At 42.2% G+C, this 17,739-nt stretch overlaps 1 protein-coding gene across 3 annotated transcripts in view; it reads left to right on the top strand.

The window, feature by feature from the left end:
• The window catches only part of ets1 (v-ets avian erythroblastosis virus E26 oncogene homolog 1), a 35,222-nt gene extending 17,728 nt beyond the window's left edge, over nt 1–17,494 (top strand). For all 3 annotated transcript variants that reach the window (XM_068316973.1, XM_068316974.1, XM_068316975.1), the window contains 7 exons: nt 6,570–6,689; nt 7,177–7,377; nt 7,656–7,733; nt 7,982–8,227; nt 9,209–9,469; nt 14,010–14,128; nt 14,408–17,494. In XM_068316973.1, the coding sequence (XP_068173074.1) occupies nt 6,570–6,689; nt 7,177–7,377; nt 7,656–7,733; nt 7,982–8,227; nt 9,209–9,469; nt 14,010–14,128; nt 14,408–14,623 (1,241 nt within the window). In that variant the 3' untranslated portion in view covers nt 14,624–17,494. The remainder of the gene's footprint in view (nt 1–6,569; nt 6,690–7,176; nt 7,378–7,655; nt 7,734–7,981; nt 8,228–9,208; nt 9,470–14,009; nt 14,129–14,407) is intronic.
• Nucleotides 17,495–17,739: the final 245 nt, after the last annotated feature.

Genomic DNA, 17,739 nt, shown 5'->3' with positions numbered 1-17,739 from the left:
TCATTAGAGATCCTCTGTTCGCTGCCCGAAAACATGTGTTGGTTTTATGCTTATAGTTACAACTATTCGTGACAGAGCCTGAGTCATGAAGCAGGAATGTTTTACGAGATATGGTCATTGCTTTCATCGTGACCAGTCACATTGACAAAAGACGGAGAACAATCTCCTCTAAAGTCCAGTCATTCTTTGTTGGAGTGAGTCACAGTCTGTGTGCGTGTTTGTGTGTGTGTCTGAGCGAGAGAGTGGGGTGAATAGATCCACAAGAAGAAGTGAGCAGAGTTTACACAACTGTGCCGATAAAGGCATATTTTGGAAATTTTTCGCATCTCTTATTGCTAATCGCTGAGCTGTAACTTTCCAGTTGCCAAATCTTGGTTTGCATCTTCTAATCGAAGTCATCCAAAGCTCAAGCAATTCACGTCGTCATGCAACGAGTAACACACAGATCTTCAATGAGATTAATTAAGAGAGATGGGGCCAGATGTTTGATGTTTTCAGCTCCTATTAGCTATGGAGTCGAGGCTGAGCTTAAAATAGCGGAGTTATTAATCATCTTAAGCTGAAACCATTTTGAGTTTGGTCCACAAGTCGTTTTTGTTCGCATTAGAGGAACACAAGAAAGCTGCGAGAAGCACATTAGCGATTGTAAAACAGAGGTGGAATGTGAAGCACGCAACATGAAAACACTGCGGTCTGAAGGGAATTTATTTATCAAGTCTCCATCTGTCGCTCTTAGCTCGCCTTCAAACAAGTGACAAGCTCATATATGTGAGATGTGTAATTACACCCGGCGACTGCGCAGACGCACCGAGAAATGGTCATGCAATTCCATCAGAGTGTGTGTGTGTGTGTGTGTGTGTGTGTGTGCGTGTGTGAATGTGTGCTTGAACACTGTCGCACATAATTCACACTTATATTAGGAAACCGGTTGTGGAATGTGTCAGTTTGGACTAAAATTGTGCTGGCACCATGTCTTGTGGAAAAAATGCAACACGGAGAGTAAACTGTTTGTCAGATATGTCGTGTGTTTGGTTTAACGCCTAAACAGTTCCCCCATAGCATCCCCTGTCTGTTTACAGCATGGATGAAGGCTCGCATACAGCGAGGCGAGCACCACCTGTACTCTCCAGTACTGTACTCACCCAACGGTCCTCTTTTCCCGCCAATGTGACTCTTACAGGAAGACAAAAATATCTGGAAAGATTTTTCATTGGTGCTTTTTCCTTGTCAGAAATAGGTAGGGAGAAGACACTGCTCTTCAGGAAGACATGGAGTTGGCTGAAAATTTTCAGCTGCTACTTGTAGTATCTCTCTGTATTCTAAAAGTAATGAAGAACTTGAAGATTGCTCAATAAGATGATAGCGACCGTTTCTCAACTGATAATCCTTGAGGCAGAACTAAAAAACTGCCGTTTTGACGCTGTTAAACATCACAGAGCTTTTAGGTCGAGAAATGACTAACGCAGAGTCAAACCCTGCTGAAAGCACCTCGTCTGCTTCCCCCATTCTTCTCAAATGGAAAGAATTTCCATCAAGCTTTTAGCAAAAATATGTTTAGCGTCTGTTGCTGATGGTGCGTATCATTTCAGGCTTGGAGGTAATGTCATATCAAGCGCTGAGACTTTGGCACAAACAGTAGAGTTAATGCACTTTCACATCATAAGCTAATATGATTTCAGAGATGGAGGGAGTGGACGAAAGAAAGACAGCAAGGCAGCCATGGGGTATTAGTCTCACTTAGGGTCTGGTTCAGTAGCCGGTATGTCTGGTGGTGATGATCCTGGACAACTCCAGTTTCATGGCCAAAGACAGATGTCAGCAGTAGTGGCCTCATCCCACACAGCTGCTTTACACCACCACAGGCTTGTGCTTCAAGAGGGCAGCCAGAAACCAGCGGTATGGACCCAAGAATAAAACTAGTGTTTCAGCACTGTTGTCAATGATGGTGGGATTTAGGTTAACACTGTCCTGCATTATAGCAGGCTCGGACTATGCCCGGTCGGCCTTCCTCGCTGTGACTCGAGCCAGGCCTACACATCTATTCCTGAACTCTGGTATTGAAATGGAAATCTAAACAGCGGCGTGGCCGGCTGAACAAGCTGCCCTCTCAAGACTAGACCGCCACCCCGGCCTTCTCTCGCTCCAGCCGCCACTTTATCACCCCGCGGCGCTGAATGGCCCTCTTCATGTTAGTCGGGTTTATGACCCCTGCATTCTCAGACCAGGAGTCCAGATACAGATCTCCATCAAAGGCTCCCTCAGATACCACCGTCACCTCTGGTCCACTGTGGGTATTCTGGTCTGTCTTAAAGAGCCGATTCTAAGCCCTTTGGCAAGTCGCCATGGCTTCCAATGTTTTTTTTCTTCCGCTGTGCCATGATCCCACTGATATTTGCCCTTATGCATGCTGGGATATTTAGGAACGGTGGCTCTAAAATGTGTGACCCTCACCTGAACCCACAACTCACCTCGCTTCCCACAGGAAGTGGCAACTTAGCCACAGGAAATTGACTATTTTGCTGATTTTCAAAAAGCCCACTGTACATTCATCTGCAGGTGAGCATGGGGAGGGAGATTTGCCTTGACAGCAAGTTAAATAAGTGACTATTTGATCTTAATATATTTCGATTTTAAAAGGTCCTGCTGTGAATAGCCTATTAGATGCCATCTTTTTTTTTTTTTTTGCAGCTGACCCACACCCATTCATGGGTTAGAGAATATTTATAGCTCAGAGACACTATAGAAAGCGTATTGTCCTTTTCTTGATGTGTCTGGTCGCCTCCTCTGCTTATGTTGTGCCGTATCGTTGCATCATTCCGTGTGGAGGCAGGAGTCCAGGCTTTATGAATGAACCGAGTCTCCGCCAGAGGCTGGGAGATGGCACCGATCCCACTGTGATGTCACGGAAGAGAAGAGAGGGAGCTTTCTGAGACCTCCCATTCACTCATTTGTCTCTCTCTCTCTCACTCTCTCCTCCACTGTGCCCACCCGCAGTCCTCTTGTCCTGTGATGGGCTCATATTACAGCCGTGTGATTCATACCTTCCCTCCCCAGTCACCCCTCACCCACCCCTGATGCTCCCCTTGCGTTCTTTCCCAGCCTCGTCCTGTTCTGCCTAGCCCTGCCTCTTCTAAACCCCATACACTTTTGGCCCCAATTGCAATTTCATGCCCACGCTCTGGTGCACAGACGACTCAGGCTGCTAATTTCATTTGTGTGTGTTTGTTTGTGTATGTTTGTGTGTGAATCGGGTTAACAGGCCCACGGTAACTAAGGTTGGGCTTGTGCTTGGTCACAAGGGCAGGGTGGTCAAGGTGCGCCGTCTGTCAGTGACGATCCCTCTGGGAAAACAAGGCCGTCGCACTTTGCTGCCTGTCCATTACTCATATTCATGGATGGAGGGGAGTGGCTGATCAATACCTCTTTACTGTACACCCAGACCCGACATCAGCTACTCTTCATCATCGATTATTTGAATGGCTTGACTTATTATTCCTTCCGCATCATTAGAAGAAATTGGTTTCATTTAAGACTTTTCACTCCAGACGCTGCTTTTCTTCTCGTTAGCGAGATCTGAAGGCAATCATGTTGCCTGTGATTTATGCCCACGCCCACATTTCGTGAGCTAAGTGGATGGGACTCATTTTGCGGACAGACCCATACCGTCTAATGTGGAAAGTGATGACTTGTGGATGCTCTAACTCCCTGTGCATATGCACCATTCTGTATCTAATGGGACTCACAGGCATTGAAATCCTATCAGGACTTCATCATTGACTAGAGATCATCTCGATCCAAGCTCGCCTGTCTGGCTAATGGATGCAACATTTTACATTAGCTGTGTCATAGAAAACTTTCATAGGGTTCATTCACCATGGAGACTGCTCTGCTGTCAATGCACTTCTAGGTTTTTGGTATCCTTTCAGCATTGCTGTGTTCTCTGCTTCATATTTTTTAATTTTTCCAAGCGGAATTCCACCGAGTAATGCAAACACACCCTGGAAATTAGATATTATCTTTGTCATCTAGCAGCCCAGAACTTATAAACTGTAGTGTTCCACAATGAAATTGTGTTTTGGATTACTGCTTGCCAGCAAAAAAAGACCCTTACTAATTTTTAAACTATTTTAACAGGAAAAATGAGCACAGCAATTGCAAAAATTGACATTTTAATTATAGTACATATATTTCTCTCATAAGAGAATGGTAGTTCTCATGCATGATGGTGTTGAGTGTCTTTGAAGGAGGATTTAGGGCTTAAGGGGGTTAAAATATGTGTGGGCTGAGGCTGGGTTGATAAAAGCGACTGAGGGAGGGACATAAATGGTTTGAAAATGCAGACAAACCCCACTCGATCCAACTTAAATAGACTGCCACATTTCGCCCCTTGCCTTCACATCAAAGTCCGTCTGAGCCCCGGTCCCATCTCAGTTTGCAGCCATTTGCAACGTTTTTTGGGCTGGCGATACCGCTTGAAAGAAAAATGAGCTCATTAGAGGCTCAGACAACCTTGCTGTCAGGGTAAACTCGTACACAAAAACAGCATTTTCAGGTCTCATCTACTACTTGGCTTATTTTGATGCGTGAGATGCATCTGACAATTATTTAAGTGAAGTCTGCTGAGGTACCTGCCAGCTGTACAGCAGTGTTTATTCTCAGATCTTCTCCCTCACTTTTTATTCCTGACTTGAATGGATAACATTCTGTTTGTTCACCAGTGTAACAGGGAGTGATGTATTATCATAGACAATTTAATCACACAGAGAAGCAAGGAGCTCTTGTCTGTCTTCTGTCTCGGGTTTGTTGTGAGATTTCAAAAAAAGGGGGCAGGGGAAAAAAAAAAAAAAAAAAGGCGCTGGAGACAAAAAAGAAACTGGGAGGCCTAATTTTACAAACAGCCAGACAGACATTGGTTACATGGGCGAAGGAGGGACAGCTGCTGCGCATTCCAGACGAGGTCGAGACGTCAGCGAGTGGTGAAAACAACCATGAACTGTATGCTGCCCCAGCGTCCTGCTGGCAGATGAAACCACCAGCCAGAGGAGATGCCAGAACATCTGGGTTCAACAAATGCTGGTGCTGTCAGAAAAGTGACGTTTTACCTCATCACCAGTGTGCCTTTAAGCCTTTTTGGGGTTTTTTTTGTTTTTAATATCTTAATTGGATGCAATGGAGATGAGCTAAAGAGAAAGACACACCACAGATCAGACATAGATTGCTTTGGTTTTTTTTGGTTTTTTTGTTTTGTGAATATTATTTCCAGTGAATTCACTTGTTACTGTTGAATTTTCGCCTCATGAACTAAAACCTCAAAGCTAATTAAGTAAGCTAATGTGAAGCTGCCTTCGAACAGAGCTCAACACTTGTCTGTCTTTGTAGTGTAAATGAGTGTGGGCAGTTTGCACGTTAAATGATGGAGGCAAGTCGGTTAATCTGGAGTCTGTAGAGCCTTTTTGTCTTTTTACAAGTCATTTACTGAATGTTTGGCAAGATTAGTCTTTTGCAGCTAGAGGCTAGTAGCCAGGGGGTCTGTCCCCCCCCCCCATCGTCCTTGCTTCGCCTCATCCACTTCTGCAGCCTGGTCAATCTAATTAGATGAGAGCGACTCATCAGTCGCTGTTTAAAGCCATCAAAGGGGGCTCTGTTCTGGACCGGGTGCCCACTGGCTGTGAACGGAGAACAGTGAGTCCAGTGTGCGACCGAGACCCTCAAGATAGCCCACCCCCGGCTCCTCCAGCTACTCGCTGGTAGCCATGGTGACATCATCACCTCATCTCTTGACCCTTGACCTCTCAGAATGTTTGACCCTATCCTCGGTGGTGACAGTAGGCCCACTGTGTAGGGGTGACATGGTAGGAGAGCTAACAGGGGGTCACGGTGTCAGGAATGGGCACCGGGCATTGCGATCCCACCCAGAATGTGTGGGTAGAAGGGAGTTTATGTTTGTAGTATCTGCAAATAAAGTTGTGCTTGTTTTTTCACATTAGTGCCAGATGAGTGGGCTTTGCCTCTAGACCCCACTTAAAATACCAGGAAATATAGTGCAAATCATGCAAAAAATATGATTCTCTATACTCGGTAATATTTATCAAGGGGAAAAATAGAATCCGTTCTGATTACAAGTCTGCCAAGAAACATGTATCATTGTGTAAAAATAGTGCCAGCAGTGTTACCTCATTTTCTAAACAGCTCTGACTGGAGAAGTCTTTTTAAATAGATATGATCTGATATGGAGAGGGTGTCTGTCTAGACGGGATGTAATTGTTGAGCCATGTTGTTGAACACGGTCGGATGCAACTGTGTTCATTAAGTTTGTGTGTGTGTGTGTGTGTGTGTGTGTTTGCGTGTGTCTAACTAAACCACATTCACGTGTCTCTCTGTCCAACCCTCTCTGTCTCGATTCAATTTTCCTCTCATTGAGCTTCATTGGGACGAAATTCAATTTGGGACGGGTTGCTGTCGCTCGGATATTCAATTATCATTTTAACAGTTTATAATTTGAACATTTTTGTAATAACAATCCCCGATTAAATAGATAATATCATAATCAGTGTGTTTTTGCCATTCAGATCCAGAGTGTGGTGATGTCCCCCTGCTAACTCCAGGAAGTAAAGAGATGATGTCCCAGGCTCTTAAGGCCACCTTCAGCGGCTTCACAAAGGAGCAGCAGCGGCTGGGTATTCCCAAAGGTAAGAGATTTTTTACTTCATTTTATCCCTCAAAATGATCCCAGTGTGTCAAACTTCACAGTCTGACAGTCTGCTTCACATCATTCAGTGGAGGATGCACTGAAACCAGGAGACGCTCAGTCTTTCCTGCAGCGCCCTTCTGTTGCATACAGTATGTTTCCCTCCAGGCAGACTGACTGACTGCAGCAAACAGAGACAGACAGTAAAATAATGAGCTATCTCCTTAAATAGAGGTCTGACCACAGAGCTTCTTTGGGCCCTTTGGAGACAACAGAACTTTCCAGTTTGCATCTGCAATCATACAACTTTGCAAATTGTCTACAGACTATAGTTTGTCAGCATGACGACTGTTTACACCCGTTTGTTTTAGACTCAATGGTATGGTGGTGATCTGGTGATTCAATAAAAAATTGCATTTTTGTCACATGTCAGAATGACTTCAACATAAATTCAACTAATGCAGGTTTGATAAATCGTTCCTCTTCAGATCCCAGACAGTGGACAGAAACCCACGTGGCCGAGTGGCTAACATGGACTGTCAACGAGTTCAGTCTCAAGAACGTGGACTTTGATAAATTCTGCATGAATGGAGCCACCCTGTGTGCAATGGGGAAGGATCGCTTCCTGGATTTAGCGCCTGACTTCGTGGGTGACATCCTCTGGGAGCATCTGGACATGCTTCAGAAAGGTAAGGCCGCTCTGTTGCTCTGCAGTCGTATCGAGATGCTTATTTACTAAGACAAGACTCAAGGCTAAGAGACTTTATCTCATGTAGCGTGTGATAAAAAAGCATCTCGCACCGATATAGAAACACTGTCGGCATTCGCTGTCGTAACCGGAACCAAACAGGAAGACACAATTTAGCCGGGGGTCATTAATTTTTGATAATGCTGGATGCAGTTACATGATACATGAAAATCAATGGTGAGGTCACTGACGCGCATTCTCTATCTATTTTTCATGAAGAGGATACAAAGCATTACCCCATCAATGGACTGAGCTCCAACTTCCAGGAATCACGTTATACCTCAGACTACTTTGTCAGTAAGTACTCATCAGAGTCACAGTCAATCACTCCGTGTGAACGGCATATAATACCAGATGAACTCGTGACAGATGGCTTATAAGAAAAATATGTAATTAGAAAAGAATTTAGTGGTCGTATATCCCAGTATATTAAAAAAAATACTGTAGCTAGAAGTAAAATGATAGAAGACTGATAAGGATTCTGCTCATCTTTCTCTTTCACTCCTGTTTTTCTGTCTCCACTCATCTCCACTTTGCATCTCCAGGTTACGGCGTTGAGCATGCCCAGTGCGTCCCACCTTCTGAATACTCAGAGCCCGGCTTCATCACGGAGTCGTATCAGACGCTCCATCCCATCAGTTCGGAGGAGCTGCTGACGCTTAAGTACGAGAGCGATTACCCCGCCGTCATACTCCGGGACGCGCCTCTCAACCCTCTGCAGGGGGACTACTTCGCCGTCAAGCAGGAGGTCCTAACCCCCGACAACATGTGCGTGGGACGCCTCAGCCGAGGTGAGAGGTCACACTGTAGATCTGAAGCATAGAGATGCTAGTACTCAGGAAAAGTGGTGCATTTCAGTTGCGATTACCTGCTTGTGCAGTTGTTTGTGTGCCTCTGAATGGGTTGAACCAACCATAAATGTGTTGTGCCGTATCAGCAGAAGAGAAGAGAGTCATGCGGTTCAAGCCGACTAGAGTCATAAGCCTGAGAAGTGGCAAACAAGTACCTTCTTTTTTTGTTAGAGCCACACACGAACCAAAGCCGCAACCAGATCTCTTGTCACCTGTCCTTTATGTAAAACAAACACCGTTTTTCTCTCGACTCGACTTTCTGGGTAACGACACAAAGGTGTCATCCTCCGTTTGAAGGCGTGGGTTTTTCTCATGAAACCGTTTGCTTTTCTGAATGCTCGGCCTTGTTTTGTCACCCAGCGATAGTTTACAGAGGAATTAGCGGCACGGTTTACGTTTAGAACCTTAAAGCCTGGGCTTTCTTCTCACAGTTTCCCAGCTGTGTAAATGACTATGCACCATGTACACTAACCGATTCTTCCTCCCAGCACTTAAAGCGTTTGCTTGTGAGGCATGAGGTCCGATCCCCATGCGTGGCACATAGCAAGAGTTTGAGAGCGTTGGTGCTCTCCAAACGTGGGAAAGTGTTTTGATAATCCACATGTGGCTTCAATTTGGGGCGGTTCGAGATTTCGACATCAATCGAGGAGCGGCATTATGTGTGGTTGGGTATTGACTCTGCCTTTTATCTTTCCCATGTCAAAAATAACAAGGCTATTTGTGTGATTGTCCTCCACTCACAATCAAATCCAATTGGTGGTTGTAACAGGGAAATGATTTGTGAAATGGAGAGGTGCTGTTTATGCCACTCTTATAAATATTGCTCCTCCATCAAATAGAGGAAAAGATAAGGCAGGAGTCAAGGTTTATAAAATGTGACTTGCTAAATTTCCCGTGTCTGTTTTCTCTCTTGCCACCCAGGTAAGCTCGGTGGCCAGGACTCCTTTGAGAGCATCGAGAGCTTTGAGAGCTGCGATCGATTGACTCAGTCGTGGAGCAGCCAGTCTTCATTCAGCAGCCTGCAGCGGGTACCGTCGTACGACAGCTTCGACTCGGAGGACTACCCCACCGCCTTGCATGGCCATAAGCCCAAGGGCACTTTCAAAGACTATGTGAGGGAGCGTTCGGACCTCAGTAAGGATAAACCCGTTATCCCAGCAGCGGCCCTGGCAGGATACACCGGTGAGATGTCTTACAATCAAAGTTTAGCTAGCTCAAAAAGTGCAGCGGCATCAGCCTGCATTCTTTGAAAGGTTGTGGAGAGTGTTTGTGGAATTCAATAAAAATCACATCTAGCCATTAAGATAATAATATTTAGCCAGTAATCTAATAGTATTGTATTTCTGATGTTTCATAGATTTGGAGTGTGTAAGATCCAGTTTGTTGACTTTTACTTCCATACATTATAAAACATTAGTGACTCAAAAAATAAATGGTCACGGCTCGTTGTTTTATTGCTTGGTCAACAGAAAGACAATTTGGCTGCCTTCAGTTTTGATAATAACCCAATCCCTTCAGCCATTTTTCAAGTGAGGAAATTAAAAGTAATAATTTCAAATCATTTTTGGTTCTGGCATCATAAACAGAGGGACTATTTTAGTTTTTGGTTTGTTTGGTTTTTTTTTTTAGACAAAAGAAGCTGTTTAAGACAGGAATAGTTTTACATTTTTTTCAACATTGAGCAAAATGATTCAATCGGCGGATTAATCAACGATAAAACTCTTCACTGGAAGCCAGCTTTCATTCCTAGCAGCATGCTATTGGGGCTAACATTCAGTATAATTGCAACACGCTTGTTTATGCTCTGCAGCACTTCCACATGTGGTGGCGTCTTAATGCCCTGTTTTTATAGACTGAAGAAGAAAACATCACCTTTTACGTTGGCAACCAGAATCACACATATTACAGGAAACACAACGCACCTCACTCCGTTCTTTTCTTTTCTTCTCCTACTTGTTCATCTGTCTCTCACTCTATTGGTCTGCCTTAACTTATCATCATACATACTTAAATTCGTTTTCCGCCGTCGCCAACCTATATTTTGTCCATCGTCATGGTAACACTGATGAGATGCAGACATTAGGCCTGCATCCTGCTCAAAAGTGGAATTATCTCTTCATCTTGTGCTCGTAGCGTACCTTCTGCAGGCTCAGTGAGATCTGGAGATATCTGCACAGTCTTCAAATGCAGATGCACTATTTCAGCATCTGTCATGTTTTCTAGTGCATGATAAAAGAGACTGTTTCTATTTTTACATGCATGTTAACACTGAGCTATAAAGGCTGATTTGATGCATGAACCTTGGAACACAGGGAACTAAAACATAACTTTTGTTGTTTAATTGTCTCTTAATGTTAAACAAAGCATCACGACATGAACAAAACATTTCAAAGGATACACTGAACAAGAAATAGCATATAAACCTTTGCAACCAAATGTAGAGCTTTTACTTTTAAGTCTTCACAACATTCATTGCGGTTCCAGCATACTGACACTGAATGGGAACTTAATCCCAAAGCGTTTGGGAATTTTCTGTTTTAAAATTAAAGTCACAAGGCTGTGACATTGCCAGCATTGCAAGAAGGGAAAATCCAAGCAGATTTTAAAATGCATACATCAGATATCAGCCCCAAAGTTGCTCTGCATGACTTCATTTGTAATCGATCGTGTTGTGCGGCTTGGAACAATGACTCGTTCATTCATAGTGATGTTGGAAAGATTTTTAATGTACTTGTAATAAAATAATGAAGGGTAAGATAAGCTCCGAAAGCCCCTTTTGTAACCATTTTGTTTTGTTGCTTTCTCTATCCAATTTTAGAGAAGTGAAGCAACCCAAAAAACTGAAAAGCATAATACATAAGAGTCATAAGCTGATGCAGAAATGATGGAAAGTCTTACAGCTTTTGGAGTTTGATGTTCTGATCTTTATATTATATAATTTACTACAACTGACCGAAGTGCATGTAAATGTCTTCCTGACATTCTCAGACTCTTTTCATGCGTCAGTCCTTTTATAGCCTTACAGATGCCTCCAAAGAGCTCATATGTGAAAGCCTTCAGAGTATTTTTCAGCTAATGCATAGTAGGGTGTTCTCACTGTTGGGAAAGTACTTCTTTTGAGCTCTTACACAATGGGAAAATGGCAAGATGGAAAAAAAATTATACTAGAATACTTAAATTTTCTTGAAAGGAAAAATTTCAAGCAGCCTGCGCTGGTCTTAGCTGTCATTAGGAGCAGCGTGGAAGGAGAGCTGAGTTCTTCAGAAATGGGAGCAAAAAAAAAAAAAAATTGAATTGTGCATACATGTGTGTACTTGTGGGTGGATTAAGAAATAGAGGATGAAAATTGAGAGCAAGAGAGAGAAAAAGAGAGAGTCACCTCAACCAAAGAAAAAAAAAATCAAACCTCAAAAGAAAGAGAGATTCTTCTGTAAAAGATTCCTACTCGATGTTTGCGATGACTTGTTCTGTTCTGCTCGGCTTCCTGTCTCAGTGGCAGGTTGTGACGGGTGACACTTGTCGTGAGGACAGAGTGCTCGATAAGAATGCAGATAGATAAGTGCTGCTCCGGTTATCGTCTTTGGGGTTTCCTGTGACGATTTGTCATGTACACCTCCATCTGCAGTAGCACCGAGCCGTGTAGAGCTGTAAGTCTTTGTCTCCCCGTCTCACAAACGGACACACTGACTTCCACAGAACGTCTGCAGTTTTAAATACATTTTTAAGGTAACAAGAATGTCATATTGGCTTCTTCCACCTGTGTATTAACCCCCAACATGGAAGCAGGGATGTAGTTTGTCCATCTGTAATAATTGTTATGTCATAAACCACAAATTCTAGTTTCACCAGATCTTTGTCTTTAATGGTTTCCATGGAAACATTGGTTAATCTAAATGTGAGCCTAAAAGGAAGCCAACTTAAAATATTTGGGAAAAAAATTTCTGAACACAAAGGTCGACAATAAATATTTGTTGATTATGAATATAGGTATAGCAAACAGTTGTGTCTTCTCATTCTTAACCAGTGTTAGTTTTTTGTTGTTTCAGTGGAAACTTTATTTTGAAAGGGAGACTGGAGAGCCTTCTTGAAACTGCACAACTTAACACAAAGTTGTTTTTGTTTTTTTTTTACTTTTCCAAGGGAAGATGTTTTTATTAGATATCTTAAGTGTTTTATATTTAAATCTGCAGATGAACCCTAAATTACCGCTGCCACCAGCGTTCTTGCTGTAGCTGCATACGACTTGTCGTGCCACGGGTCAGATAATAAGGCTGCTGTGAATGCGAGACTCCACCACACCCTTTCTTCTGCCACACTTTGTGCTTATTCAATGAGTCCCATTGTGCACATATTTTTGGAAACTTTTTTTTTTTTTTTTGTCGACGGGTCTCCTGCTCGTTGGCATGAGAGCACGGGGGGTTGGTAAACGAGCACTGTATCGCCCTTATGTGGGCTCGCTGTTACAGTAGCAGACGTTTGGAATGCAAGTTAAAGCGCTCTGTCTGAAAGAGGCCCAGTGTTTCATTGGCGCTTATTTTCCAAAGTCTGTGGCGGCTGTTATCATGCACCTTCTTCCCAAACTAGCCTGAGCGGAGAGATCTCACAAGCATCGTTTCAAGCGTTCAGTCCACACGTCGGTTTCCCTGAAGGCTTTTTTGTTTGTGTTGCATGAGGGTACATTTGGTTTTCTGAGGTGGTGGCTTTTTACGCAGCTTCACTTTTGCTGAGGCGGTGTGTTGCACCAGCAGGTGTGATTTCGACATGAGAACCTCAAAAGCAAGTGGGTGAGCGTATATGCAGAAAAACCACAAGATCAAAGTGCAGTGAATGTAGTTCAGAGACAAGACCGGCGTTTTTGTTCTGCTTTCCCTCCTTTTTTTGCACAAGGTGTAGGAACCTGTTGCTATAGCAGTGGAAATTTAGTTTATTAATTATATGACTCCTTTTTATCTGTGCAAAAAAATAGAAATTATAATCCATTACATTACATGTGACTTCAATGACTTGTTAGCCACACACTCACACTACAAGAACGTCTCAGAGACGTGTTCCCAAAGTGTAAAGGCAGCCCCTCTAATTTTAAACTTGTGATTTCATCAGTGAGGAATCCACAGACACAGACTCTGGATTCACGTCGTACAGAGAGTAACTGGCAAATAAGGGAATACTTGATGAATGGGACTGTTGTTGTATTTAGGAGGACATTTGGTTCCACTGCTGGAGTTCAATGTGACCCAGATTAGAGGGTTTGCTTTGTCTCTCCTCAGACATAAGTCAGGAATCACTATGAATATTTGCTACTTTCTCTATGTTGCGATGTTTCCCCATTGATGTTAGTGCTCCCAAAACAAACAGTCCCATGATAGTTTCACCACCACGATGTGGTTCATCCACCATGAAAATCTAGCCTTGGAATTTGGAATCAGTTTGGTATCATTATTAGTTTGATAGCTAGTCAATAAAAACTGTATTGCACTGATTACTTTTAGGATCTAGATCACTAAATCTAACTCATAAATGTCAGTGTCCCATCGTCATGGGAATGTCATCTTGCCGTTTTTGTCGAAACCTTGTTGTTATAGTTAATCAGCTTCTTCTTATCCCAGAACCGTTTTGACAGCATGTTGAATATATTGTTCATTATTTTGTGAAAGCTTATTTTTATATGAAGCTTTTTTTTAATGCATTGAACTCATAACCTTCTCCTCTAAATGTTGTGCAGGCAGCGGCCCCATCCAGCTGTGGCAGTTTCTCCTGGAGCTGCTGACTGACAAGTCTTGCCAGTCCTTCATCAGCTGGACAGGCGACGGCTGGGAATTCAAGCTCTCCGACCCAGATGAGGTGAGAGGTCGCGACCCCGCCGGTCACTGGTGCACGTGCTGGGAGGTCCTAAGTAGTTAGCCAGATGAACAAGATGTCTTCTGACTTTGTTAGAAAACATTTGCATGCTTTGTTTGGCGCCATCCATCTTTTGAAACGGGTTCAGCTGGCGGGTTTCGCATCAGCTGGGCTTCATTTCAAAATATGATTATATTACAGAAATAAGGTTTTTTTTCTTTCTTTATTTTTTAAATCATTTATGAGTCATCTTGACAGATTTGCTCCCTTGTGTTGGTTTAGGTTGCTCGGCGGTGGGGAAAGAGGAAAAACAAGCCCAAAATGAACTATGAGAAGCTGAGCCGTGGCCTACGCTACTACTATGATAAGAACATCATCCACAAGACATCAGGGAAACGCTACGTCTACCGCTTTGTCTGTGACTTAAAGAGTCTGCTGGGTTACACTCCTGAGGAACTCCACGCCATGTTGGACGTAAAGCCAGACGCAGACGAGTGAAAGGAAAAAAGAGAAAAGGAAGTGGACTCGAAAGTTAAGGAGCCCCATGGACTGCGGCTCGTAAAGTGGTCTTAACTGTTTGATAGAATCGGTAAAAGTTTTTTTGGGGACCAAAAATGTTTTTAATGACTAACTGTGGTCTTTGTCAACTTCAAGCTTCTGTCTCTCAGACCGTGTTAGGAAGGCACAAAGCCAAACACCTGTATTCATACCCTATTGCATTTGAGATGTGTGCGTGCGAGTGTGAGTGTGTGTGTGATACGTACTGGCATTATGTAGTCGTTCAAGGCAGATCTGGTGGAGTTCAGGTTCAGCTCTGCTTCAGTAGCGTGGCGGGGAGACCCAAGGACCAATGGCTGAGAAAATCTAAAACATAAAAATGATTAATTTCATCGTTGAGTAAAAGATGAAAGTTCCTGCAGTGAACAAAAAAGAGGCCAAAATGGAAAAAAGGAAAAATAAATTAAGGAAGTCATATTTACGTACGTAGCACCGTTCGCTTCTTTTTAGGAAAAGAGACTTTTCGGCTCGGGTTAAGCGTTAGTAGAGGAGCGTATGCTTATGCCAGTATTATTTTATTTGCGGAGAAAAGATGTCAACCTACCAGGTAAACTATTGGAAATGGTATTTCTTTTGTTGTCAAAGACAGTTTTGCAGTGGAACAAGACATTAGCTGCCAAGTTCAACTGTTTTTTTTCCCCTCCAGGAGCCTTGAACTGAAAAGCGCTGATTCGTTATCAGACAACACTAGAGACACTGGCCCCAGAGATTTTTTTTTCTTTTTTTGTTGAATGTATGAGGACCTGGAGAGGTGACTCATACCAAAAGAGTCTGACAGATAGACAACTGAAAGTAACCGTTGCTTTTGAAAGCGAAGCTGTCATCTTTACGTAAATCATTGAGACGTTGTCAGAGACACATATTGTGACTGAAACTTGTGCGTTTTTTTTTTTTTTTTTTGCATACGCCATCAGTATTAGCAAACTGTAGACAATCGTACGTGGGGAAATTCAGGAGTCCTTGGTGAGAACAGTCCTTTAACGTGCAGGATAGATGCATACATTTGTCGGTTCACTGTCCATGTTGGTGTTGCTTTAGAAAAACCCTCGTCTTTCTGTCTGTATGATTAAATAAATCTCATAGCTGAGAGAGATTTTACACACGGACTGTTCCAGTTTTTCTTTATTTTTCTTCTTCTGGTGACCAGTACGTGTGGTAATACGGTATAAAAGAATGAAGGATAGAGTAAAGGTGCAAAACAAGAGAAGGGTCAGGCACAGACAATAAAAAAGTGAGAGAAATGGAAGTGGCATGGGATAAACGAAGGTGACTGAAAGGAGTGATCATCACTCGTGAGATCTGACAGAAATGATGCAGGAAAGGTTCGGAACGTTGCTTTGAGTGGGTTGTGTCCTTGTTTTTTTTTTCCCACCTCCATAATATTTGGATGCAGCGGAAATACAGACATTCTGGATGAGCGACATTCAATTTTTCAATCTGTGTTATAGTTATGCTCATTTTCACTCCTCGCGGTGAGTAACTCGTGTGATTCCATCCATGTTTGTGCAGTTTGCTCAAATTCACTGGTTACATTTGAGCAAATTCGCAGCAGTTTTTTTTTTCCCAACATTGGGATCAGTGGCTGTACACTGGGAAATGCCAAAGTGGAATATCATCATAGAATACAATGTTATTGTTTACAGTGGCTGAATGTTATCCATATGGATGAAAATAGCTTTTGAGATGTCTATTTGTACAGATTGTATTTCATAATGCTTTATCGAGACCCGGATTACACAAATAAGTAGGAGGCAAAGCAGGAATAATAACCAAAACCCCTGTGAGGTCTTTGGCCACGGTGCTGCGGGTATTGTCCACAATGTTGGAAGACAGGGACCAGAACTCTCTCACGTTTTTGTTTTTCATCGTTTGTCCACATGCACGAAAGCACGCAGACAAAGAAAACACCTTTTGTCGAGTGTAGAAAAGAGATTCTGTCTATGTTCTGTGTGGAATTGGCTTTAAAGGCTTGTCTGCCATCATCAAGCTGGAAAACTTAAATGAAAAGTAATGAGCTGCACTGTACTCGTCATTTTCTATATGTTCAAAACATTTTGTTTTAGTTTCAATTTCCGATGTTGGTGTTTTATTTTGAAATGGCTTTATGGCATTTTTAAAAATAATTTGAATCATTTTTATTCCTAGGAAAAAGTTATGTTTTTCTACCCTCACATTCATGTTATGAGTTTGATTTGCTTCATGAGATTAATGTACTAAAGAAAACATGCTGTTACCTAAATGTTAGTACTTTGAAAATTATTTTGTCAGGAAAATATACTATCATTAAGTATCACAGATTACAATCTACTGCAGGTCACATCTGTTAATGAACCTTCGTCGGGCAAATGTATACACCCCTGTAGTTTGTGACGTATGCATATCTCAGAATGGATTCAGAAGGAAAACTTTTTCTGTGTTGTATGCTGTTGTTGTTTTTTGTATATTTTATAGTGTCTGTATTTTTGTTATGAGATCATTTTTATTGTATTTAGTTCACAAACATTTGAATATTTTTCAATAATTTATATTTTATAAAGAACAGGAGATGCAGACAGCTGGTGCTTTCATGGGAATTTAAAAAGGTAGCGTTGGACAAAATAATGTAGCGAATTCTTTTTTTTTTGTTTTTTTGTTTTTATTTTTTTATTCCTTTTTTTATACAGAAAATAGACTTGTCTGTTAGAGGAAAAAAAAAAGGCTGATGCTGGCCCATCAATGATTTCTGCTGGAAAGGTTTTATAAACTGTAGCTTCTATTTCTAAAATGTACTTAATGTACTTCAAAATGTTATAAAATATATGTGAACAAAGATTTCATGTGTTTCTGATATTACCTATTCATTAATGTACTGTACATATAATATGATCACATCAAGCTGGGACACATTTTAATACTTTTGTAGCGCTATGTTATAGGCCTTACTCATCTATTGAACAGGCTGTGGTGTATTATATCACTCAGCATCATTTACTGAGCTTAAAACTTCAATTTTACTGTAGAGACTTGATTCTGAGTCCCAGATTTCTTCGGTGACATGGACAAGTCATCGCTGATGG

This window comes from Antennarius striatus, chromosome 6, assembly GCF_040054535.1.
Source record: "Antennarius striatus isolate MH-2024 chromosome 6, ASM4005453v1, whole genome shotgun sequence".
Lineage (NCBI taxonomy): Eukaryota > Metazoa > Chordata > Actinopteri > Lophiiformes > Antennariidae > Antennarius > Antennarius striatus.
This window is presented reverse-complemented; position numbering and strand designations above follow the sequence as displayed.